General features: G+C 43.8%; 1 protein-coding gene across 2 annotated transcripts; it reads right to left on the bottom strand.

Annotated features, from left to right (window-relative positions):
- Positions 1–1,423: 1,423 nt before the first annotated feature.
- Positions 1,424–22,382, bottom strand: dcaf15 (DDB1 and CUL4 associated factor 15). 2 transcript variants are annotated; one of them, XM_041177198.1, is made up of 13 exons: positions 22,278–22,382; positions 17,571–17,668; positions 14,348–14,492; positions 13,456–13,562; positions 12,132–12,268; positions 11,866–12,036; positions 9,781–10,602; positions 7,480–7,568; positions 6,318–6,446; positions 5,382–5,464; positions 3,331–3,435; positions 3,114–3,229; positions 1,424–2,233 (listed from the first exon to the last, which is right to left on the bottom strand). In XM_041177198.1, the coding sequence occupies exons 1-13, from the start codon at positions 22,350–22,352 to the stop codon at positions 2,178–2,180; spliced, it is 2,133 nt and encodes a 710-aa protein (XP_041033132.1). In that variant the 5' UTR covers positions 22,353–22,382; the 3' UTR covers positions 1,424–2,177. The 2 variants fall into 2 exon arrangements, with proteins under 2 accessions (XP_041033132.1, XP_041033133.1); XM_041177199.1 differs by lacking the exon at positions 22,278–22,382 and adding an exon at positions 22,225–22,243.
- Between the last annotated feature and the right edge of the window lie 2,584 nt (positions 22,383–24,966).

Consider the following 24,966-nt stretch of genomic DNA (forward strand, 5'->3'; position numbering starts at 1 on the left):
ATCTATCTGCTGCCCTTGTCCTTCTAGTGGTAGTGGTCATGGGTTTGGAAGGTGCTGTCAAAGGAGCCTTGGTGGATTCCTGCAGTGCTTGTAGATGGTACACACTGCTGCTACTGGCAGTGGAGGGAGTGAATGTTTGTGGATGGGGTGCCAATCAAACAGGCTGCTTTGTCCTGGATGGTGTTGAGCTTCTTGAGTGTTGTGGGAGCTGCACTCATCCAGGCAAGTGGGGAGTATTCCATCACACTCCTGATTTGTGCCTTGTAGATGGTGGACAGGCTTTGGGGAGTCAGGAGGTGGGTTACTCATTGCACTATTCCTAGCCTCTGACCTGTTCTTGTAGCCACAGTATTTATATGGCTTGTCCAGCTCAGTTTCTGGTCAATGATAACCCCCAAGATATTGATAGTGGGCGATTCAGTAATGGTAATGCCATTGATCATCAAGGGATGATGGTTGGATTCTCTCTTGTTGGAAATGGTCATTGCCTGATACTAGTGTCGTGCAAATGTTACTTGCCACTTGTCAGCCAAAGCCTGGATATTGTCTAGGTCTTGCTGCATTTGGACATAGACTGCTTCAGTATCTGAGGAGTCGCGAATAGTGCTGAACGTTGTGTAATTATCAGCGAACATGCCCACTGCTGACCTTATGATGGAAGGTCATTGATGAAGCAGCTGAAGATGGTTGGGCTGAGGACACTACCCTGAGGAACTCCTGCAGTGATATCGTGCAGCCGAGATGATTGACCCCCAACAACCACACCATCTTCCTTTGTACTAGGTATGACTCCAACCAGCGGAGAGTTTTCCCCCTGATTCCCACTGACTCCAGTTTTGCTGAGGCTCCTAGATGCCAGACTCGGTCAAATGCTGCCTTGATGTCAAGGGCAGTCACTCTCACCTCAGGAGTTCAGCTCTTTTGTCCATGTTTGAACCAATGCTGTTCCAAAAAAGAACAGACTGAGCGGTGACCCAGTTGAGGCCTTTAAAATTAAGAAGGGATTTATTAGGTTAGACGTAGAAGATATTTCCATTTGCAAGTGAGACCAGAACTGTAGACCATAAAATGTAAGATAGTGACAAATAATCCAATAAAGATTCAGGAGAAACTTTGGTGCACAGAGAGCGGTGGGAATGTGGAACTCTGACACAGAAATAGTTGAGGGCGAATAAGGGGAAGCAGGATAAGCATGAGGTAGAAAGGAATAGAAGGATATATCGATAGGGTGAGATGACGATAAATGGGAGGAGGCTTGTCTGAAGCATAAATACCAGCATGGACCAGTTGGGCTGAATGGCCAATGTAACATCAACCATTAGCACATGGTGCTTTCAGTTAAACTACCACTTAGACCAATCTGGATGAGCCAGTGTGGATGTTCACTGTTAAAACTCCAAAAAGACCACGAGTCACACTAAGCTTCGTTCTATATTTTATTGAAATTCACAGGGAGGAACACATTCATACTCAGCAACAGCTTAACATGGAATACAGTTGCACCACTCAGTACCTGCAATTCTGTCCAAACCAAGAATGCCGCAGGGTTCATTTTACTGAGGGGGAAAAGCTCACCTCGCTGTGCAGGGTCCACATGGCCTCCAGTGACAGATACTGTCCCTGGTCAGAAAGAAATGAACTGGGAGGATTTAAAGAAGGAATGTAACCAGCTCTTTGCACTTTCAAACTAGATCCTAAATAGTGTTAAATATGACATAAACTACATTTAAAAAAAGATGAACACTCTTCAGTTAAGTGGCCTGCAGTCTCTCAAAGACATTCACATAACACAAACTAACAAAGTCCTAATTTGATGCTGAGGTAATGCAGATACCAAAACTTTGGTATGGGGGATGGCAGTAGTTGAGAGATATGTATCACCCTCAAAAAACCTAAAAATATTCGATATCTTGCACACACCTGGAAGGTTTTATTTTAAAAACTTTTACAAAGTTTGTTTTTTTTTTTAAACCTCCAAGGGCCTGGCCTTATTGTTAGGCCTGAGAAGGAATGATTGAGAAAAAAAAAAACTGAACGAAGAGGTAGCTGCTTTAAAAAATATAAACTTTTTAAGCCATCGATTCTATTTGCGGCTGACTCTGTTCTTGAAACCCGGGCTCTTCATTCTTCCCTTTTAAAAAAATCGTTGGTGAAATGGACGATAGTAATAGTCACTGCTACAGAACAATCCACATGCTACGCCCACTGTCCGCCAAGCGCTTCAGCGAGCGACCTAGAGAAAAGCCAACATTTACATTGAATTCACCATGTTCCTGTCCTGTTCTATGTGGTTCTGAGGCCAGGATTTCAATACAGATCCGTCAATCAAACCCGAAATAATGAGGCCGGTCACTCACTACTGGTGGGCCAGCGAGACTGAAAACCAACACAATCAGAATGGATGTGATTATTATTAGCTACTGGTAATGGTTCAAGAGGGCTCTAACATTCTGAAGTGTCATGTGACTGTCCATCCATATTCCCTTCCCACTGTGTGGCACTGGTCTTTGAAGATACAATACATGACACGAATGCAGAAAATCACATGCGGGGTGGGGCTACTCAAACTCTACATGTAGCTCATTAGCCTGTTGTCCAAGGCCGCTGACTGAATGAACCTTACTTAGGGGGAGCTGGCTGAGGAATATCACAAACGACTACGGCACACAGTGACAGAGCTCGGGTACGCAGAAGAGATTTCCCACCCAGGGCTCCCGATTTCATGATGCCTCTATCGGCAGTTGCAAGTGTAGACCAGGCACTTCCTCAAAGGAGGAGCAAGATGAAAGCTACGTGCCCAGGGTTTTCTGTTTTAACTGGAGCTCCTTCACGGCACTCAGTACCTGCAATTCGGCCCAAACCAAGAATTCTGCAGGTTTGCAGAGTCAGAGAGAGGGGGAACAGAACTGCATGCCACATCAGTCAACATTCCCACAGCCAAGCAAACTATGAACTGAACTGGCCTCGAGACCCTTGGAACCGTTGTGCCCGGTGGGTGAGTTGGGAGAAGGCAGCTTGCAAACGGCTCCGGGTTAGATCACATGCACCATTGTACTTCAGTAAAAGTTTACATGCAAGAAAGGACCAGGGATACCCTCAGCTTTAAAGCACACCTTTATGCAAGGCTTCATTTGTCATCCTGTTGACATTGCGGAAGGTGCTTTCAGGAACCAGCCACCTCATTGCTATATCAACACAGCTTTTACGGAAGGTACTCCAAACGCTGCCACTGAATAAAAGAAATGGAGAGAGAGAGAGAGAAAGGAATGTTAGTCTAAATTACCGTTCATCGTGCAAGATGTTAATGGAAAAATGCGCCATTTAACTTACCTTGTTTGCCCCTGTACAGCAGTTAAGTCACCAACTCCCACCGTTGCAAAGATGCCAGTATTTAGGTTCCATGTGCCCTTCAAACAAGTATGATAGGTCTTAGGTCTGAAAAATCAGTAATAGAGTTTGATAGTATTTCACAGTTACACACACACACCACAGCTCACTAACAGATAGGATTGATTATAGGGAGAGGTATATACTCATAACTAAACAGGAGCACACAACAGTTCCTGTGCTAGTAGTAGGGACATACTGAGAGATTTGCAGTGCGGTAGCTAGCCAAAGTTGAAGATTTTAGATTTAGAGCCATATTCTAGAGTTCTGGAACTCATTCCCTGAAACAGATTCAATAATAACTTTCAAAAAGGCAACTAGATATATACTCAAAGGGAGAAAATTACAGGGCTATAGGGAAAGAGCAGAGGGATAGAACTAATTGGATAGCTCTTTCAAAGAGCCAGCACAGGCATGATAGGCCAAATGGCCTTTTTCTGTGCTGTAAGATTCTGCTTGATATTCTTTTGAGGCCCAGGGGATATTTATGTGGAACTTTTCTTCAGCTGATGAAATGGAAGTGGCACAGTGTGTATGGTCTGTGAAAGGAGGAGGCTTAATGGGTCAAATGACCTATTTTCACGACAGAACTTACTCCAGTGTCATCAGGTAATTAAAATAAATCACAGCATCTCCATTCATTCTCATTCACAGGAATATCTGTGACTTTGTGCAGAAGGTAGGATTTTCACACCCAGACTAAACATGCAGCCTCATGTCCGTAACCTCCTCCAGTACCACAACTGTTGAATTCTCTATACTCCTCCAGTTCGGGCCTCTTGCACAACTCCAGCTGTTATCACTCCACACCATTGGTGCACACCATTGGTGACTGTGCCTTCAGATGCCTAGGCCCTAAGATCTGGAATTCCACCCCCCCCAAACCTCACCACCTCCTCCAAGATGCTCCTTAAAACTTATCTCCCTGACCAAGCTTTCAGTCAACTGAATGTTTGTTTGGAGGGTGTCAAATTTTGTTTGCTAAAGCTTCTGTGATGTGCATTGGGACGTTTTATGATGTTAAAGGTGCTCTGTGAAAGCAGATTCTTGTTACTCTGTTTACAGCACAGTGGTATCCTCAATTCCTGCAGTCTACAGTATTGTGACAGGGTTTACCATCTGTACCTGTATCCTATGGTAAACGTGTCTATACTTGAACAATTCCAAACTCCACTGTTCTCTAAAGTTTTAATCTTTAATTGTTCATGACTCACTACGTTGAACAGCTATAGGAAGCACACTGCAATAGTGACAGTGAGAAACAGCATTTGTCTACACATACATACTTGCACACTTTTGTACACATACGCATATACACACAGTTCACTTTTACATTGATCCACAACTCCAGTTACACACAAGGGAATAGGTTAAAACATAACAGTGACAAAGTTTTTTAATCCCTAGATATGCTAAAAAGGACTCAGAAAAAGAGAGGGGGATATTTGTGCTCATCGAGTTAAACGGTGGTTGTACTGGGGAACAGAATAATTTCCCAACTCAGCCTCCCATCCCAGCATTGAGAATTCTTAGGTCAAATACAACACAAACAGCAATAGAGTGGAGCGGCTCCAACTCTCTCCTAACAAGGTGCCCGAGTCCACCATCAGAGAAGTCCCTACAATACCTTTTCTGAGTCTAGCCATCCTTGTGGTCACTCCAAGTCAGACTGGCCAGATTTACATCAATCGATGTCAAACGGAGACTTTAAATCTACAGATAAAGGCAAGAACCTCTACCAACTGGGCTCAAACTCACCAAACTCATTTCACATTGCAGCCTCAGATGCAACAGAGCGAGAAAACTTGCAACTCATCAGTCTGTGCTGGATTCAGATCCTAGAGCTGAAAGGTCAGTGTGTGAACCCACCCATGAAGTCCCTGAATGGAACAAATGTCAGATTTCCCAACTCAGTGAAATGTATAAGGCAGATCCGTCCAGCCTACACTGTTTCAGAGCTGAACTGCACAAACTCTGAGGTTACTTTCCCTTACCTTATTTGTCCTTCTTCATCTGAAGGGTATGCCAAGAGCAGCAGTCCTATGTTAATGATGACGTGGTTGGTTATAGGGCACACCTTGAAACAGATCACAATCGTACTGGTGTTAATGACAGTCCCAAAAGCCAAGGAAGCACAAATGAACTGCACTGAAAGTACAAAGCTATCATCAGTTTTTTACGGCCACACTTTTCCCACACACAAGGCCTTTGAACATAAGGTGTCCAAGAAACAATTTGATACAGAGAATATGGATTGAGGAATATGTTAAAAGAGTGTTAAAGGTGGGGTGATTTGTGGCAAGTCACTAGGCAGATAGGCCTCAAGGTCTCCTGTCCACTCAAAAAATGCTTGTGTTCTTATATCAAGCTGCTGAAATCCCTGGAAATGAATCAGCAGAAACCAGTCATTCACCTCCTATAAGATAGGAAAAACTGGAACCTCAGTCATTCTTGATCACACTCAGACTACCCTTTATGGACAGTTTCAGAGTGGAACTGGCAATGACTTTACTGGCCCCTCACCTGGTCACAAATGGTGTGTGGGGTGCAGGGGAGACATCGGTTTAAAACAAAATAGAAATAAAAAACTGGAATTTGAAGAAAAACATGACTATTAATTTGCAACATATGTAATGAAATGGGGCTACTAACCAATGATGCTGAAGTCCTAAAAATCTTTCCAACTCAAATTTATCCAATTTCAATTTCATAGAATTGATTTCTTTCCTGGAGACTAATTTATTTTACTGACAATAATCTTACCCAGCCTCTAGTTTCCTCCTCACTTAGGGTTCATCAGACTGAATGTCCCCGTGACTGGGTCAATCTATGAAGCGGCCATATGAAGAATCACTGTGAAGCCACGTCCTGTCATTCATCCCACAGCAGGCAGTCCAAAACACATGGCTTTTCAGTCTAAATCCACTTACCTCTAGGATTACAATATCATAGTCACTGAAGGAACAGTATCGCTTTGACCAGGATGCATCATTCCTTATAACCTCATTAATGACATATTCAAAGTCGAGCGTCAGCTGCTCCACTGTGAGGTACTTGCCCTGGAAATTCACAAGATGCAAGAGATGGGTTGCAGGGGGAGAGAGAGAGAGACCAGGCACAAGGTAGTTACATATCTCTGTTAGCCACACATCTCATTAAGATTTTTTCCTCGTGGAAATGTGAAGCAGTGAAAGTATTTAAACACATCCTCTCAGTCTCTCGGTAGAGCAGCCTCAACTGCACAATTGGCTAAGGACAATAGCTACCAGAGCACATACATGTCAAACTGTGTCAGCTGTAGTTCAGTGGATACCTCTCTCACCTGAGTTAGAAAGTTGTGGGTTCAAGTCCCACTCTAGAGACTTCAGCCAAAAATCCAGGCTGACAATCCCAGCAATGACGGAGTGCCAAACACCAATGTACATATTATACAATCGAGTTTACTTAGCATTGGTAATTATTGCAAACGACCTGCAAGTTGCACATCATCATGATGAACAGTAAATATTAGTGCGAGTTATAATGTAATATTGCAGACTGACACATCATATTTGCTAGGTTTTAATCACAAACTCAACTTATCCCAGTCTGCCCTCAATTATTTCACCAAGAGAAGAAAAATAAATGGGACGCTAATACTTTCAGCCAAAAATAGCCAGTAATCAGGGGATCTGGTTTCGAAGTCTGTGTTTACAATGCAGTATTGTTGCTATTTAGAGTGCTGTTACTTCAGAGATTTACAAAAGAAATGCATCAAAACTAAAGCACTCAATGCCCTGTGATAGTGTAATTCAGATTACCCCTACCAGCACCACTGATAATCTGCAAGTACCAGTGCTTCACTGTAGACAATGCAAAAGACAGTCTTCAAACAAATTTGCAAGAATGAAATCTAGAAACTTCCACTGCTGAGTTATTTTCACATTTCAATATTGTACATTCCACTGTTAAAATCACAGTGACAACATCCAGGTTGCTAAACAATACAATCATTGAAACCTTGTGGCTGTTGGCAACCCAGTACGGTGCCACAATAACCGGTTTGTCCCCTTCTCAGCCAGAAAGGGTTATGTTGCAAGTGGGTTAAGTTACCTGATATGAAGCACTTTCTTTAACAGGTTTCAGATTCCTTCCCCTCAGGTCAGTCACTACAAAATGCAGTGAGATCTTATCATCATATCCTGTGGGAAACAAGATCTGTTTTAGTCTCCCATCATCAAGTTCCTCTAGGAGCAGCAAACTAATTATTGACGGTTGCAAGATTAAATCCTTCAAGATCCACAATCACAAAATTTAGTGAGCATTTTTTTCTCTATGTAAAAAAAGCGACACTTTCCTCAACTTAATCCTTCGATTTAACACTGTGCAAATATTAATGATGTAATAACGCAAACAAGCAAAGTTCCATCTACTTGTGTCAGAATTGCAATTTGGAAGATGAGGCAACACAGGCAATGGAAGCTACCCGATCACACTGTCCCTGCTGTACTGCACTGGCTGGGAGTGAAGGCATTTTCAGCACAGACACCCCACAAGAACATGGTTCCCACCCAGTTTGAAGATGAAGTGGTAATCTATCTGTAGTTAATGGACAGCAGACCTGCGAGATTTACTTTCATTGATTTAACAAAGTAGAGCTGCCTAGCTTAGCAGCAAGAGTTTTTACCTGAATGGTGACATTGTCCCAGAATCGCTAACACTGCAGAAAAGTTTAAAAACTAAAACTGAACAGAAAACTCAATTATTTCCTACAAACTGTAGCTGAGAAAATTATTGGGAAACATTATTACTGGCATTACAAATACAGGGCGTTAACGGGATCATTTCTGGAAACAGGTGGGATTTGGGAATATGGTGGCAAGTAGGGTTGAGATCAACAAAAGAAGAGATAAAATTAAGTGTGGAGAAAGGGGAAATCGAATCACAGTGCAGAGTTAGGTTACTTGCGGACTTCAAGGTCTGGTCTGGGATAGGTGGAAAGAGTAGACCAAAGAGTGGGTGAAAACACTGGCATTTAGAGTTCAGACCAGTGTTCAAATTCAGACCAGTATGACAGGATGAATGTTTCTCAGCAGTAATTGTTAAATAGGTTTGACCTGTCTCAGTACATTTCCTGATTAACACAAAACTGTCCTCAACTCAATGACAGATGGACAGCCTCGTTAAGATTACTGGTGCAGGAGGAGTGCTTTTGCTCTGTTTTCAACATGTTTCTGAGCAACATCCCCCCAGGTCGTGCAGCCACGCAGTGACTAGGAATATGCTGCACGGGGGACAAACAGGCTGCACACAAAAAACAGTCGGGCAGTGCATCAACCTTAAAGAGACCATGCGATGTAACAAGCCGACCATATACAGCAAACAGGAGTTAGGGGGAACATCGCCCAGGTGTGCTTGAAGCTCATCTTTGGTTCTTGAAAAGAACTGTCCCAAGCTGCAGCACCTCAATCAGCACAAAATCACGAGAATTTCAAAAATCGTTTAAAAAAACAAAACCAAACAAATCTGGAAATTCTAAAATCTAAATTAGAGACAGAGAGAATGCTGCTCTTCCCTGGGGCTGGTCAGTGTTTGTCAAGGGGAAATGCAGCCCGCTTTGAGCTGGGAGATTCAACCAGGAACTGGCTCTGAAATAATACGCCTTATCCACCCACCAAAAAAAAAATCATTTGCATTTGCATAACACTTTTCACATCCCAGAGCGCATCCTAGTGAATGAAGAGCTTTAAATTCAATTGCTGATGTAGCGAAACATGGTCATCAAATTATGCATAGCAAGATGCCATAATTAGCAGTGGGGTGGTTGACCAGAACCTGCTCTGATGATACAGAAAGCGCCCCATCACACGGTCACTGGAGCTTCAATGAAAAAGTGACATGGGGTGTTTTGTGTCCCCCTGAACAGGCAGATTGGATCTCAGTTAACTGTCTCATTTGAAATGCAGCACCTCTGACAATGTGGCATGACTGCAGTACCGCACTGATATGTCATCTTCATTTATGTGTTCAAGCCTCTAGAATGTCTCAGGAAGGTGTGATGCACACTGAGCAATGGTGATGATTCAATTGGGAGAAGAATAAACTTAGGAATTCCAAGGGATTTGATTAACACTCACAATCACCGAAGGAGAACCTTGCTGGTTTCTAAGCATTATCCAATTTCCAATGCCAGAGTGATGAGTGCAAGGACCTGAGATCAAGTCCTCTGCCAATCCCCCTTTTTTCGAAATTGGGCACGTTACACAGCAAGAGTCGAGAAAAGTTCCTTTGGATAAGGAAAGCGGCTAAGGCCAGTGCAGCATCACAGGATTATTGTAAATTATGAAGCAAACAGCACACTGACAACCAAAAATGGAGGCGTGACCAATTTCCTAGCAATTCTACTTAACTCACCATCATCATCTGCAGGCATGCCGGAAGGTTCCAGAACATAGTGCAGCTTTATGTAGTTCACGTAACCGGGCTCTGTTTGTGCAGTTTCATGTTGGCTGGCAGTACTGTCCATTGTGCCTGACTCACTCTGAACTAACTCACTTGCCATTTCAGTTCTCAGTTTAGCAGCAGATGATATACCATTATCCAGTGCAGGTTTCCCTGGTGCTGTACATGTGCACCCTAATACAAGTGAATGTGAATGCTTGGAGTTCAAGGCAGAATCAGAGGGATCTGCAACACAACTAGAATACTGAATCTCTAACTTTGCTTCGGAAGAACAAGAGGAGAATGCGAAATCAGAAGTCTCATTTCCTTGTGTATTTAGGGCCTTGTGGCAGTCTTCTGTGAGTAGCCCTTGTGGGGCACCTTCCTTTGATTTGGTTAAAGCTTCCTTCAAACTACACGATGCTTCTGTGGTGCTTGTAGCAGCTCTGGCTCGCCTGAAAATGTCAGCTGCGAACTCCTTTGCTTTACCTGTGGCGGAAGATCGGTCACATTGGGCATGGTTACACGCTGCCAGTACAGCGGGCTTAGAGCTTTTAAATTCCCAGCTCAGCATTTCCTCAGGGCAGTTTTCAGTGTGCGCACGGCTGTTAGTGTCAGCTTTGTGTAAGATGCAGCCTGGCACTCCGTGGCTGGATGAAGGATGATTTGCACCTTCACACTGCTGATGACCGGACATGTCCATTACTGGCGAACTTCGACTAGGATCCAGCTCATAGTGACCGGGAGGTGTGGTGTTTTCACCGCTCTTGCTGTACAGAATCTGTCCTTTCTCACCTGAAACACACAGAAAACCGAAACAGGAGAGCAATTAAACAAATCTGAATTGGAAGAATTGTTGGTCAAGGCCGTACGCAGGTTTTGTTATAAAACCACATGCTTGGTGACTGTGGGTTCCGAGTGCCCTGACAGGAATTATCCCCCTCGTTGGTCCTGAGGTTTTTCTCTAATTATCTGCCTCTCCCAGGAGATTCCATGCAGCAGTGGGAAGGGCAGGAAGAATCTGGTCATGATGCTCCAGCCAGCACAAACACGGAGCAGGCTTGATGGACCAGCTGCTCTTTTCCTGCCCACTATTTTTATCAATCAGAAAGACCTTTTAGCTGAATGTCACCATCATTGCCGAGTTAGCTGACATCAGCTGAAGGTGACAGTTTATGGGGTTATAATTAATCCCTATGGCCCTGGGTTCGAGTTGGGAAATCCACTGACTGTGATGGGACTATGTGCGAGAGGACATGGTGAGTACGGTGAGGACATGACTGGACACTGTTACAATGCCCAGCAGGGAGAGAGAGTATTTATATCTGGACACTGAGATTCATTGGAGAGAAAATTTGCAAAGTATTGATAATCACTATGAGGGGTCAGAGTACAGCAGAGAGGTGTCAGTGCCTTAAAAATAAGTGACTGTGATGCTCCTCTACAAAAAGCTACACCTTGACAATCTCAGAACATCACAAAGTGTTTTACAGCCAATTAAGTGCTTTTTGAAATGTAGTCAGTTGTATTGCAGGAAATGCAGCAGCCAATTTGTGCACAGCAAGCTCCCATGAACACCAATGTGATAATAATGGCAAGATAGTCATTTTCTTTTTGAAGTGATGTTAGCTGATGAATACCCATTGCCCAGGACACCAGGGAGAGCTCCTCTGTTCTTCTTTCAATAAATGCCATGAGATCTGAGATAGCAGAAGGGCCCTGGTTTTAACATCACATCCAAAAGATGGCATCACCAACACCATTCAGTACTGCACTGGCAGTGTCAGCTTAGATTTTGCCCTCAAGTCACTGGAGTGGGATTTGAATCTATGATTTTCTAAAGAATTAGCACTGAGCCCATGGCTGACCCTTATTCATGCATCCAGATCCAGTAGTGGAGGGGAGGCTGCTCCAGTGATGGGGGAGGTAGGTTGAATAGATTTCTGCCTGGATGAAAATAATTTGAACCAAATATCCTCCCTTCTCTCCAAGTGTGACTAGCCCACTCACACATACTAGCTAGGTTCCCAAATGTACAATGACTGGTTGGAGCATTACCTGCCGTGTTTACAGATATTGCACAGGCTACCAGTGAGTAGCTGGTGTTGAGTAACACCACTCCATCTTTCTTGAGCTGAAAGGCAGGCTGAAATGTGGGGAAGGGATAGACCACCTGGTACTTTGTGTGAAGCATGAAGCCATGCTGTAGACAGTAGGCATTCTGCTCATCTGTAAAGCACACAACAGCAAGTTAGGTCTGTGCAATGTGAAATAATACAGCTTGAACACACATGCAACTGGGAAAAAAAAATCTTCTTTCATACCTGTGCTAAGCAAAGCCATGTCCTTACAGTCAGGACAGAATGCAAACGGCGGTGTAGCAACTGTTGTAATATAAATATCTCGATCATTCTCATCACTCATCACCATGTTTATCAGCAGATCATTCACCGAGCGAATGCTGGATTAAAAAGAAACTGAATTACATTTTCATTTGAGGTCAGAATATTATATTAAAAACAACTTGACTGCAGGAAGAACAAAGACTCCGCCCACCCTCCTCCTCATCCTGGGACTAACACTCATAACAAGCAGAAGTGAGTCATCCACACATCTTTCAGCAGCTGAAAGAGGAGCAAAGTCCACGGCACAGGGTAAAACTAGAAAGGGGAAAAAAATTAAACTGTCTTTTGAAGAAAAAAGACAGAACAACAAGATCCTACAAATAGCAATAACGTTTTAGGGGGTGTTGGTTCAGGAAGAAATATTAACAAGGGCACAAGAGTAACTCCCTCCTTTAGCTAATGCTAAATACATCAACATTAAGCGGGTGGAGCTGTGGTTTAATGACTCGGTTAATTTGTATGCTCAAGTCTCTGGGGTGGGACTCGAACCCACAACTTTCTGGCTCCGAGGTGGGAGTGCTACCCACTGAATCAATTTGACAACTGACTACAAATCTCAGCAATTTTTGCTGCAGGAGTTAAGGGGGTTGAAAATTTTCAGAGAAGTAACTTCTCAACAGGATGGGAACACCAACCTACTTAAATGACATTTTCATTTATAAAGTCGAAGCAGACATTTTGAGTATTTCATTCAGTTCAAAGCACCGGACTTCAGGAAGGATATATCGGCCTTGGAGGGAGTGCAGCACACAGCTAAAAGGGTTAAATCAAGAGGATAGGTTACATAGATCTTATAGTCCCTCGAATATAGAAGATTAAGAGGAGATCTCATTGATCAAAATGATTAGGTTTAAGATGATTAAATGAGATTAATAGGTAAAGAGAGAGAAACTATTTCCTCCGTTGGTGATGGCGAGTCCAGAACCATGAAATTAGACCTAGGACATTCAGAGATGATGTCAGGATGCACACCTTCATATAAAGGGTATTGGAAATCTGGAACACTCTTCCCCCAGAAAGCTGTTGAGACCAGCCTCTACCGCTCCCTGTATGCAAGTTACGAGCTACACACAAGCAGATTCGTCTCCTCTATAACACGTCAACTGAAAATTTAAAACCTGAGATTGATAGTTTTTTTTGTTAGCAAAGGGTATCAAGGAATACAGAAACAAGGTGGGTAGATGGAGTTAAGATTAGCCAGGATCTAATTGAATGGCAGAACAAGCTATAGAACAATACTTACTTGAACCCAAATACAATAAGCTTTGAGGGATCGCTTGGCCATTCACACACCGTTAGATACAAGTCACTGTACACTTCCTGATCTTTGAAAAGATGCACTTGCCTCACCTAAAGTTCAATGAAAAAAGGATTAAAAATTTTTTTTTCTCTTGTAGAGTATCCTACTAAAAAGGAGTATGGATTTAAGTATAGTGAGTGTACGTACGTGCATGCGCGTGAGCATGTACCCACACGTACACGTGTAGCATGTGAGAGAGAGAATGAGCGTATTTGTTTGAACTGGAGGTCACTTTCTCCTTTAGGTCAACATGTGCCGGGAAGATGCCTAGTCCACCAGGCACCAGCCTCTACTCCTCCCTGAGTGAGAGTTATGAGCTACACACAAGCAGGCTAGCCTCCTCCAAAAGACATGGCACAAGGAATCAGAGGCAGGGTGTCACTTTCTTTCATTCCCTGTCTCTGCAAACCCCTCCAATCATACAACTCTGAGATCGTTCCACTCCTCCAGCTTCAGTATTTTGCGGATACCCATTGCTACAACAGTGGCAGCCGTGTTTAGTTTCTGGGCCCTAAGCTCTGGAATTCCCTCCCTAGACCTCTCAGTGTCTCTACCTCACTCTCCTTCTTTAAGACACTACTTAAAACCCATCTCCTCACCAAGCTTTTCATCATCTGTCTTAGCATCTCCTTATGCGGCCTGATATCCAATTTTGCTTGATAATCGCTCCTGTGAGGTGCCTGTGAACTTTTAATATGTTAAAGGCTATATCAGTGCAAGTTGTTGAGAAACGAAAATTGATAAAACGCAATACCAACAGACGAGAAAGAAAAGGGATGATGCCCATCCAAGGATGTGTTCTCTATTCACAAGGAAGTCAATCTTTGGCACTCACCTTTTTCAACTTGTCATGAATGTTGAACTTCCACCAGTACAGGTAATACACATAGTACGGTAACTCATCAATATCCTGCTCTGGCACATCCCTGGTGTAGGACAGCACATACCTACCGCATTTTGTAAAGCCAAGGAATATGTGGCTGTGACAAGGGAAGGGAAAAGGAAATTATGGAAAGATATTAAACAGCAGAAAGTAAAAACGACAGTAACAATTCCCAGTTAGTAGAGGATTTTCAGAATTGCAAAATTCAACAAAACATTCAGATACTTATGAAATTCGTTCATTAAATTCGAGCACTATTATTTTGGGGACTGCCTAGTTTTTCTCCTCCTCTCCTGAAATCACCGGTTGTTTGCTTAGAAACAGCTCCATAGACACAGTTTGCCTTTTGTACTTTGCCCAGGGAATGAGAAGCAAGACCGCACTTCCTCCTCTCGTCCTTTCTTGACAAATCTCATCACTGTATTGTGTGGGGGCTGTGGGGGAGGGGGAGCAGTTAGTGGATCACAGTTGAAACTGTTCTTATCCTCATACAGTGTGAAGTCATGTACCCCGCAGTAGTCATTGCATTGTGCATTAAGAAAAGGTAGAATTTCCCTCTCCCTAACCTAGGGGAACTGAGCCCCATTCCAGTTTCTGTACTATTACCCAATGAGATCAGCTAACTCAGCTCAGACCAAAGACCAGGAACTGAAACCGGCATCTTCCTGATTTGCAGGGCTCGCTTAACCAGGTCAGCCATGATCCAACTGAATGATGAAATAGGCTCAAGGGGCTGAATAACCTCCTCCCGTTCCTACTTACCTATTAGCCAAATTCTCTGAGCTACAAGGAAACAGTTCAGGTCATTACTTCAACCAAACAGTTCTACGTTAAGAGTAACTGAGTTAAATTAAACTGAGGTGTGTCAGAGTTAGGGTGCAATTGTCCTGTAAATATGCAACAGACCACCAGAAAATTATAATGCTGCCACAACCACCTGTTAATAAGCTACAGACTGTTGCTTGTCATCACCCAGAGTGCAGCTTTGGAGAGATTTGTTAAGAGAAATCTAGTAATGACAACATTGCATGTTACCTTCATAAAACTGTCTGCGGTTTCAATGGGCCCACTCAATAAATGAAAAACATTCCGTTCAGAAACTTTTACGCCACACGAGTAGTGTGATAAAATTAATCGTGACGTTCAGAGCCAAATACTAGAGAGACTAGTATATTCACTACATGTTGTCTGGGCCTACACATTAGCAGTGGGATTCTAGAGCATAACACAATGCATTTGTCTGAAAAATGCTCTCTCCTCTATTTTAGAACTGGCATGAGGCTGCTTAAAATTAAGGGTTAATACCCCTGCAGAATGGTGCAATGTTATTTAGCAAATTGTTGGTGCTGCGGGCTGACAAATCCCTTGGCTCTGGATGGACTTCACCCTAAGGTCTTGAAAAAAGTGGCTAGTGAGATAATTGATACATTGATTTTAATTTTCCAAAACTCCCTAGATTAGGAAAAGGTTCCATAAGATTGGAAATTAGCAAATGTAACTCCTTTATTCAAAAAGGGAGGGAGACAGAAAGCAGGAAACTATAGGCCAGTTAGCTTAACATTTGTCATAGCAAAAATGTTAGAAGCTATTATTAAAGATGTTTTGGCAGGGTACTTAGAAAAAAATCAATGCAATCAGGCAGAGTCAACATGGTTTTGTGAAAGGGAAATCATATTTAACCAATTTATTGGAGTTCTTTGAAGGAGTTACATGTGCTCTGGATAAAGGGGAACTGGTGGATGTACTGTACTTAAGATTTCCAGAAGGCATTTGATAAAGTGCCAACCAAGGTTACTGTGGAAAATAAAAGCTCATGGTATAGAGGGTAACATATTGGAATGGAAAAAAGGTCGGCTAGCCAACAGGAAGCAGAGGGTTTGGCATAAATGGGTCTTTTCTGGTTGGCAGGATGTGACGAGTGGTGTGCCACAGGGATTAGTGCTGGGGCCTCAACTTTTTATAATTTATATAAATGACTTGGATGAAGGGACTAAAGGTATGGTTGCTAAATTTGCTGACGACACATAGGTAAGAAAGTAAATTGTGAAGAGGACATGAGGAGGCTACAAAGGGACATAGATATGTTAAGTGAGTGGGCAAAGATCTGGCAAATGGAGTATAATATGGGAAAATGTGAAATTGTCCATTTTGGCAAGAATAAAAAAAGTTTATTATCTAAATAGCGAGAGATTGCAGAGGGACCTGAGATGCAGAGGGAACTGAGAGTCCCGGGGTAATAGAATGTTATCATTTATTGTGAGGGGAATTGATTACAAAAGTAGGAGGTTATGCTTCAATTGTACAGGACACCGGTGAGAACACATCTGGACTACTGTGTACAGCATTGGCTTCCTTTTTTGAGGAACAAAGTAAATGCGTTAGCTGTTCAGAGGTTTACTAGACAAATATCATGAATGGGTGGATTGTCTTAATGAGGAAAGGTCGTTGAATATTTTTATGGTGGAGATAGGAAGCTTCTCGTTAGGCAAGAGAATCAAAAGTTATCGAGTGTAGAAGAAAATGTGGAATTTGAAACTCAAACAAATCAGCCATGATCTTCTTGAAGGGCGGAGTAGGCTCGAGGGGCCGAATGGCCTACTTCTGCCCCTATTTCGTATGTATGTTAGGCTTGTATCTACAGGAACTTTGAAGAGTACGAGGCGACTTGATTGAAACCTTTAAGATCCTGAGAGATCTTGACAGGGTGGATGTGGAGAGGATGTTTCCTCTTGTGGGAGAATCTAGAACTAGGGGTCACTGTTTAAAAATAAGGGGTCGCTCATTTAAGACAGATGAGGAGAAATTTTTTCTCAGAGGTTTAAGAGTCTTTGGAGCTCTCTTCCTGAAAAGGCGGTGGAAGCAAAGTCTTTGAATATTCTTAAAGCAGAACTAGATAGATTCTTGATTAACAAGGGGGTGAAAGGTTATCAGGGGTAGGCAAAAATGTGGGGTTCAGGTTACAACCAGATCAGCCACGATCTTATTGAATGGCAGAGCAGGCTCAAGAGCCCGAGGCATACTCCTGTTCCTAATTCATATGTTCGTATGCAGAGACACATACACTAATACCCCAGAGAATAATGGCAATGGCTTGGGCCTAACATTATTTTCAAGTTAAATCAATGAATGAACCAAACTCTTCTTACATAAAAAGGTCAGGAAATGATTTACGTACCCAGCCAGTAAAAAATCATCGTCCACAATGTTCTTCAGCGGAACGCAAAGAATGGGAGGCAAATTTTGGAACATTCGATGAGAGAACTGCCCAGTTATCTGTGTGAGAGAAAAAAAGGTAACATGTGTGTTTCTGGCCAAGAAAGAACCACGTGACAATGGGTATTGGTTTGGACAAGGACTGGGTTCAAAAGGTTTGACACTTCACATTTACTGCAATCTTGCTTCACTTCAGCTAACTCAAACTGCTGGAAAGGCTGCGATAATTGGAAGCTTGACCCACAATTCAGCTAAGCTGAGACTAGGATCAGATTGTCCACCCACTACTCACTATAACACTCTCCTGCTCTAGAATTCGCGTGAGAAAACAGAATTGGTCAGAAAGATCCCTACAGGCTCGACTTTTAATTAATGAATTTAATTAGAGTGAGGGAGTACAGGACCCTAGAGCATCCCAACAATGTCACAAACCATTCCCTGCTGCAAAGTCTGTGTCAGAATATACATGTCCTGGTTGTTAAACTAAATTAACTGCCTTCTTAATTTGCCAAGCCCATTAAAACCTGTTTTAAGAACCACTACAAGTTTGTGATAAATTTATCATTCTGTGAGAAAGCTTGGAATAAATCACCTCCTAATCCATGAACAGCACCTCAATCATCAAATCCTCACTCTAAAATAGGTCTGGAAAAGTTCGCTACAATTTTTACCAATTTGTTTATCAAGAAGTTAAAATTCCAGAAAATTCTCTACCTATTGAAGGGTGAAAATTTAAACAGGGAGAGAGTCGAGAAGGTCATTGACCCAACAAAGGAAAGGATTGGAAAATAAAAAGAGTTAAGCAGACCTGCATTTATATAGCACTTTTCACAGCCTCGGGATGTGCCAAAACATTTCACAGCCAATGGAATTCTTTTGAAGTGTAGTCACTAATGTTAAGCAGTACAGGCACAGCAAGATCCCAGAACAGCAATATGATAATGACCAGATAATCTATTTCAGGGAATTGGTTGAGATAAATATTGGCCAGGACACTGGGGAGAACTCTCCTGCTCTTAAAAATTAATTTAAAAAAGGAGAGCACTTGAAAACTTAACTCCAAACATGTCCCCCTCCCAATTGTTGACACATGGCACTTTTCTCATTTTTACACCATACAATCTCAGTGACAGTGCCTAGTCATGCTAAATTAGGGACAATTCTGGGCTGTTATTAATTAGGATCTACGCTGAAACAACCCAAACTCATTTTACACAGAAGATACTTTCACATATTCAAACCTCTGTTCCAGGGGTGAACTACTGCTTTCAAACTCACTGCACTATTCAGTTCCTAACAGTTGCATTGTTGTGGCATGTTACACAATGGATTCCTTTTTGAAGTGCAGACACTTCTTGTAGAAACAAACATGGCAGCCATTCTGCATCAGCAACATTCCACTAACAGCCGTGACACAAATAACCAACCAAATAACCAGTACCACCAAATGTTAGGTTAAGAGAAAAATGTTGATCAGGGCACCTTGTTCTTAAACTTTAGCATCAAGTAGTTCAATGATTCTTGTGAAAGACAGCAGCTCTGATAATGTAGCACTCCCTTCGTACTGCAATGCAATGTTAGCTAACTCAAATTGTGTAGTTATGACTCAAAATGTTCAATCCAGATTGCTACCAACCGAGCCAAGTTGACCAGGATATGATATAATGCAACAATAAGAGGAATATTAGTGTTACTGAACTATACAAGGTCCTCCCTTACCTCATGGAATAAAACTGCTGTTTACAAGGCAAACAGTGCTGGAAATATCTAGGATATGTTCCAGTAATGACACTTAATAGTCAACTTTCAAAGAGGCTTTTCCCTTCTGCAAGTAACATTAGTGGCTGCAGCGCAGAAACAGGAGGGGGACATGGTGACATAGTGATAATGTCACTGGACTAGTAATCCAGAGACCTAGACTAACGCCCTTGGGACACAGGTTCAAATCCCACCACAGCAGCTGGTGGAATTTAAATTCAATTAATAAATCTGAAATCTGGCATAAACACTGGTCTGCGTAATGATGACCATGAAACCTTCATCAAGTGTCTTAAAAACCCACCTGGTTCACTAATGTCCTTTAGGAAGGAAATCTGCTGTCCTTACCTGGTCCGGCCTATATGTGACTCCAGATTCATTGTAATGAGGTTGACTCTTAACTGCCCTCTGAAATGTTCAGTTCAATGGCAATTAGGGATGGCAACTAATGCTGGCTTTGCCAGCGCCACCCACATCCAATGAAAGAATAATACATCTGGTAGGTGTTGGTGTTCATGCTCCACACAAGCCTGCTCTCATCCTATCATCATATCCTTCTATTCTTTTCGCCCTTGTGTTTATCCGGCATCTCTTTGAAATGTTACAAAGCTATTCATCTCAATGACTATGTGGAAGTGAGTTGAGTGCCTTCCATCAGTTGAAAGGTGAGGCAATCAGTCATTAATCTGGTCAGTTACTGCCCCATCAGTCTATTCTCGATCATTAGTAAAATGATGGAAGGTGTCACTGACAGTGTTAACAAGCTGCACTTACCCAGCAATAACCTGCTCAAAGATGCTCAGTTTGGGTTCCGCCAGAGCCACTCAGCTCCTGACCTCATTACTGCCTTGGTTCAAACATGGACAAAAGAGCTGAACTCCCGAGGTGAGGTGAGAGTGACTGCTCTTGACATCAAGGCCGCATTTGACTGAGCATGGCATCAAGAAGCCCTAGCAATGGGAATCGGGGGAAAACTCTCCACTGGTTGTAGTCATACTAACATAAAGGAAAATGGTTGTGGTTGTTGGAGGTCAATCATCTCAGCTCCAGGACATCACTGCAGGAGTTCCTCAGGGTCATGTCCTCGGCCCAACCACCTTCAGCTGCTTCATCAATGACCTTCCTTCCATCATAAGGTCAGAACTGGGGATGTTCACTGATGATTGCACAATGTTCAGCACCATTCATGACTCTTCAGCTATTGAAGCAGTCCATGTGCAAGTGCAGCAAGACCTGGACAACATCCAGGCTTGGGCTGACAAGTGGCAAGTAACATTCATGCCACACATCGTGCCAGGCAATGACCATCTCCAACAAGAGAATATCTAATTGTCTCCCCTTGACATTAAATGGCATTACCATTGCTGAATCCCCCATTATCAACGTCGTTGGAGTTACCACTGAGCAGAAACTGAACTGGACCAGCCATATAAATACTGGAGCTACAAGTGTAGGTCAGAGGCTGGGAATTCTACAGTGAGTAACTCACCACCTGACTCCACAAAGCCTGTCCACCATCTACAAGGCACAAGTCAAGAGTGCATTGGAATACTCCCCACTTACCTGGATGACTCTAGCTCCCATTTCACTCAAGAAGCTCAGCACCATCCAGGACAAAGCAGTCCCCTTGGTTGGCACTCCATCTACAAACATTCTCTCCCTCCGCCACTGACACACAGTAGCAGCAGTGCGTACCATCCACAAGATGCATTGCAGCAACTCACCAGGGCTCTTTCGACAGCACCTTCCAAACCCGTGACCTCTCCCAACTAGATGGACAAGGGCAGCAGATGCATGGGAGTTCCCGAAAGTTCCCCTCCCAGCCACGCACCATCTTGACTTGGAAATATATCGGCCGTTCCTTCACTGTCACTGGGTCAAAAACCTGGAACTCCCTCCCTAACAGCACTGTGGGTGCACCTACACCAGATGGACTGCAGCGGTTCAGGAAGGCGGCTCACCCACCACCTTCTCACGGGCAGATGAGCAATGAACGCTGGCCCAGCCAGCGACGCCCACATCCTGTAACAGAATTTTTTAAAAGATGATTTTGGATTAGCAGCAAACACGTTGCAGCTTGTGAAGAGGGCAGGAAATAGCAGCTCCCAAACCACAGTCCATTCCTGAAACCACTACAGGCTTTCAAAAAAATAAGAGAGGGAGGGGAGGGGAGGGGAGGGGAATCAATGCACAACATTAAACATCAAGGTTACCAACATGAAAATTTCTGTACTCTCACTGTAAATCAATTTCAGGTGAGGTGAGGGAGGAGGGGGGGGAGGTAGTGCAGTGTCCAACATGGAAACAAAGGAATCTCATAGGCAAACACTGAAAATAGGGCAATGCAATTTCAAATCAGTTCACAAGTGGGCAAGTTTACAAATACACACACACACACAACACACACAACACAAACAGTGAATGCTGAAAGCCAGTGGGGGCTGTTCATTTACACAGCCTGGCAGGGTTAAATTCTGCAAATTGTGATGAATTGGGAGCACTTTAAATAAATAGTTACAACAATATATATACAAATAAATATATATAAATGCTGATTGGGGGGGTGGGGGACCAGCAGCTCTCGGCTGCTTTAGCATCTATTGCATTAACAGCCAACGTTTTGAGTGGTCCTGGTGGATGGAAAGTGGTTGTAATGATGATATTTTGGTTATTTTCTGAGCCTGTTGCTGCGGGAAGGAGGGAGGGAGGGAGGGAGGGAGGGAGGGAGGGAGGATTTGCTGGAGTTTATGTCCCCCCCCTCCCCCTCCCCCTCCCCTCCCCCCCCCCCCCCCCCCCCCCAGTCAGTCAATCCCAGTTTTACAGCTTTATTCGGTGGCTTTTCACCCTGTAAAACGCACATTTAAGTATCAGCAGATGTTAACTGAGCCTGTCCTGCCGCCCATTCCAGTACCTTCAGCCGGTATAAGTTCCGCAGAACGTTGCTTTTCTTCCTCCCACTCGGACGCTTGTTCCAGCTCGGCGCCATCTTCTCCTCCTCCTCCTCCTCCTCTCTACCGCGCAACCTAACCTCGGGGCGGGCCCGCAGGCAGGGGGCCCCGCCCACCTCCGCTCCCTATTGGCTATCCCGCGCCCACGGCCCCGCTTTTCATTCGTCCACCTCCGACGTCAATCATTGCCCATCGCCGCCTAGCGGGTTAGGTTGAGGCAGTTGCTCCTCCCGGTTGCTAGGTGAGCGCCCTCTGCAGGGCGGGCAGCGCAGCGCCCCGGAGGCCAGCCCAAACGGAGCCAAGGGTCAATGGCTCTGGTGTTCCAACCAGCCTTCATCTTCCTCCTCCTCCTCCTCCTCTTCCTTCAGGTGCTATGCTTTGGCAACCATGGGCTTCCACTAGATTGGTCCATGATTATGCTTTAGGGGGAAGATGGTGGTGTCACTGGACTGGTAATCCAGAGGCCCAGGCTAATGGCCTGGGGACTTCGGTTCAAATCCCACCACAGAAGCTTGGGGAATTAAAATTCAATTAATAAATTTGGATTTGAAATTTAGTCTCAGTAATACTGGCCATGAAACTATCATTGATTACTGTAAAAACCCATCTGGTTCACTAATGCCCTTTAGGGAAGGAAATCTGCTGTCCTTACTGCAACTCACAGCTGGTTGACTCTTAATCCAGAACTTCTTGCCCAGAGATAGGGAAATGACCACCACAACACAAAACCTCCTTACCATTTAATATTAGAGCTGGATATTCACCTCCACCTGAGCTCACCTACTGCTGAATCCCTCATCCATGCCTGTCATCTCTAGGCTTGACTGTTCTAACACACTCCAGACCTTCCATCACATTCTACCCTCCATACACTTGATATCACCAGGGCTGCCGGCCATGTCCTTAAACACACCAAGTCCCAATCACACATCACCCAGTGTGTCTGTTGCTCTATATCAGCTGCTAGTCAAGCAATGCCAGGGTGCCCAACCACCCTGGATTTTCCAGGATTGTCTCGGAATTTGACTTCATGTCCAGCGTGGTCTGTCTGTGACACCATTTGTCCCAGATTAGTCCAGAGCCAGCACAGTGCACACACACAGACACTTAGCAGCGAGGGAGCAGCAGCGAGCGCCCCCCTCCCCGAGAATTGTCTGGCTTTGGTGGGTATTTGGGGTTCGGGATGGGCATTGAGGGTGATGGTGGTGGTCAAGGCGAGCAGTGGTAACAGCAGCACTGAGGCCGACTCTTGGTGTGGACGGGGAGGGGGCGGTTTGGTCCGAAGTCAGGTCCGGTGGTGGCAGCACTCTCAGGCCTGAGTCGAGTGCAGTGGTTGGTTCTGGCACAGGCCCAGGGTGGGTCCAACAGACCTGAAGAAGGTGTTGTCCAGTTAGACCCAATGGGGAGAAGGGTCCTGGCAGACTCGAGGGGGAGAGAGGGGCAGGCAGGCATGAGGCTGGATGGGAGTCTGGGCTGGATCCTCTGGACTCGTCAGCACCACCCTCATCCCTCCCAGTGACCTATCCCTTGTTTTTTTCTTAGAGTTGGTCACCCTGACGAATGCATCCATTTTAAAAATTCTCATCCCTGTTTTCAAATACCTCAATGGCCTTGCCGCTCCCTATCTCTGTAACTTCCTCCAGCCCCATGACCCTCCGAGATCTCTGCACTCATCCAATTCTGGTCTCTTGATCCCGATTTCAAATCTTTCCATTATTGGTGTGGCTTCAGTTGCCATGGTCTGAAGACCTGGAATTCCCTCTCCACCTCTCTTTAGATGCTCTTTAAAACCTACATCTTTGACCAAGGTTTTGGTCATCTGTCCTAATACAAGCTTTGGTGTCAAATCTTTTTGATTGCATTCCTGACAAAAACATCTCAAGATGCTTCAATTTTTATTGAACGTAAATACAAACTGTTGCTTTCAGGATTTCTGCTTTTAAGATCCTGGGATAGAATGAGTTCAGGTGCAAAAAAGACTTGAAGAGTGATGAACATAGCTTGGAGTTCTGCTGCACAGATAAAATGATTTATGTGGAAATGGTTATAAATATAACTTATCCCTCAGAGGGAGACCAAAGATCCAATCTGGGCCACGCCTGTAAATCACTGAGTACTGCAATTTGCAGCAAAATTCATGTAGGTACGACATTTAACAAGTCAATTTCTTGCAAGGTTTTACTCATCTCAGATATTCCTAGTGAACTGTGAACTTTATTCTACACAGCTCCTTGCTGCTTCCTGATGTAGTCCAAATGCTGGAATTTTACCAGGAATGAAACACTTCAGTTCTGTGGAGAGACTTGAGACACTGGGATTATTTTCTTTGAGCAGAGAAGGTTAAGAAGAAGAGTCATTCGGATTTGAAACCTTAACTCTGTCTTTCTCTCCACAGTTGCTGTCAGGCCTGCTGAGTTCTTCCAGCACTTTTTGTTTTTCTCTCAGATTTCCAGCATTCGCCTTTATCTTAAGGTTTAGAGATTTAATAAAGACGTTTAAAATTAACAAAGGTTTAGATAGAATAATTAAGGAGAAGCTGGTGTAAGGGTCAGTAACCAGTGGACACAGACTTAAGATAATTGGCAAAAGATAAAGGGTGGAGATGTGAAAGTTGTTTTAAACGCAGGTGAACAGGACTGTACTGCCTGACAG

The sequence above is a fragment of the Carcharodon carcharias genome, chromosome 30 (genome assembly GCF_017639515.1).
Source record: "Carcharodon carcharias isolate sCarCar2 chromosome 30, sCarCar2.pri, whole genome shotgun sequence".
In the NCBI taxonomy this organism is placed as follows: domain Eukaryota; kingdom Metazoa; phylum Chordata; class Chondrichthyes; order Lamniformes; family Lamnidae; genus Carcharodon; species Carcharodon carcharias.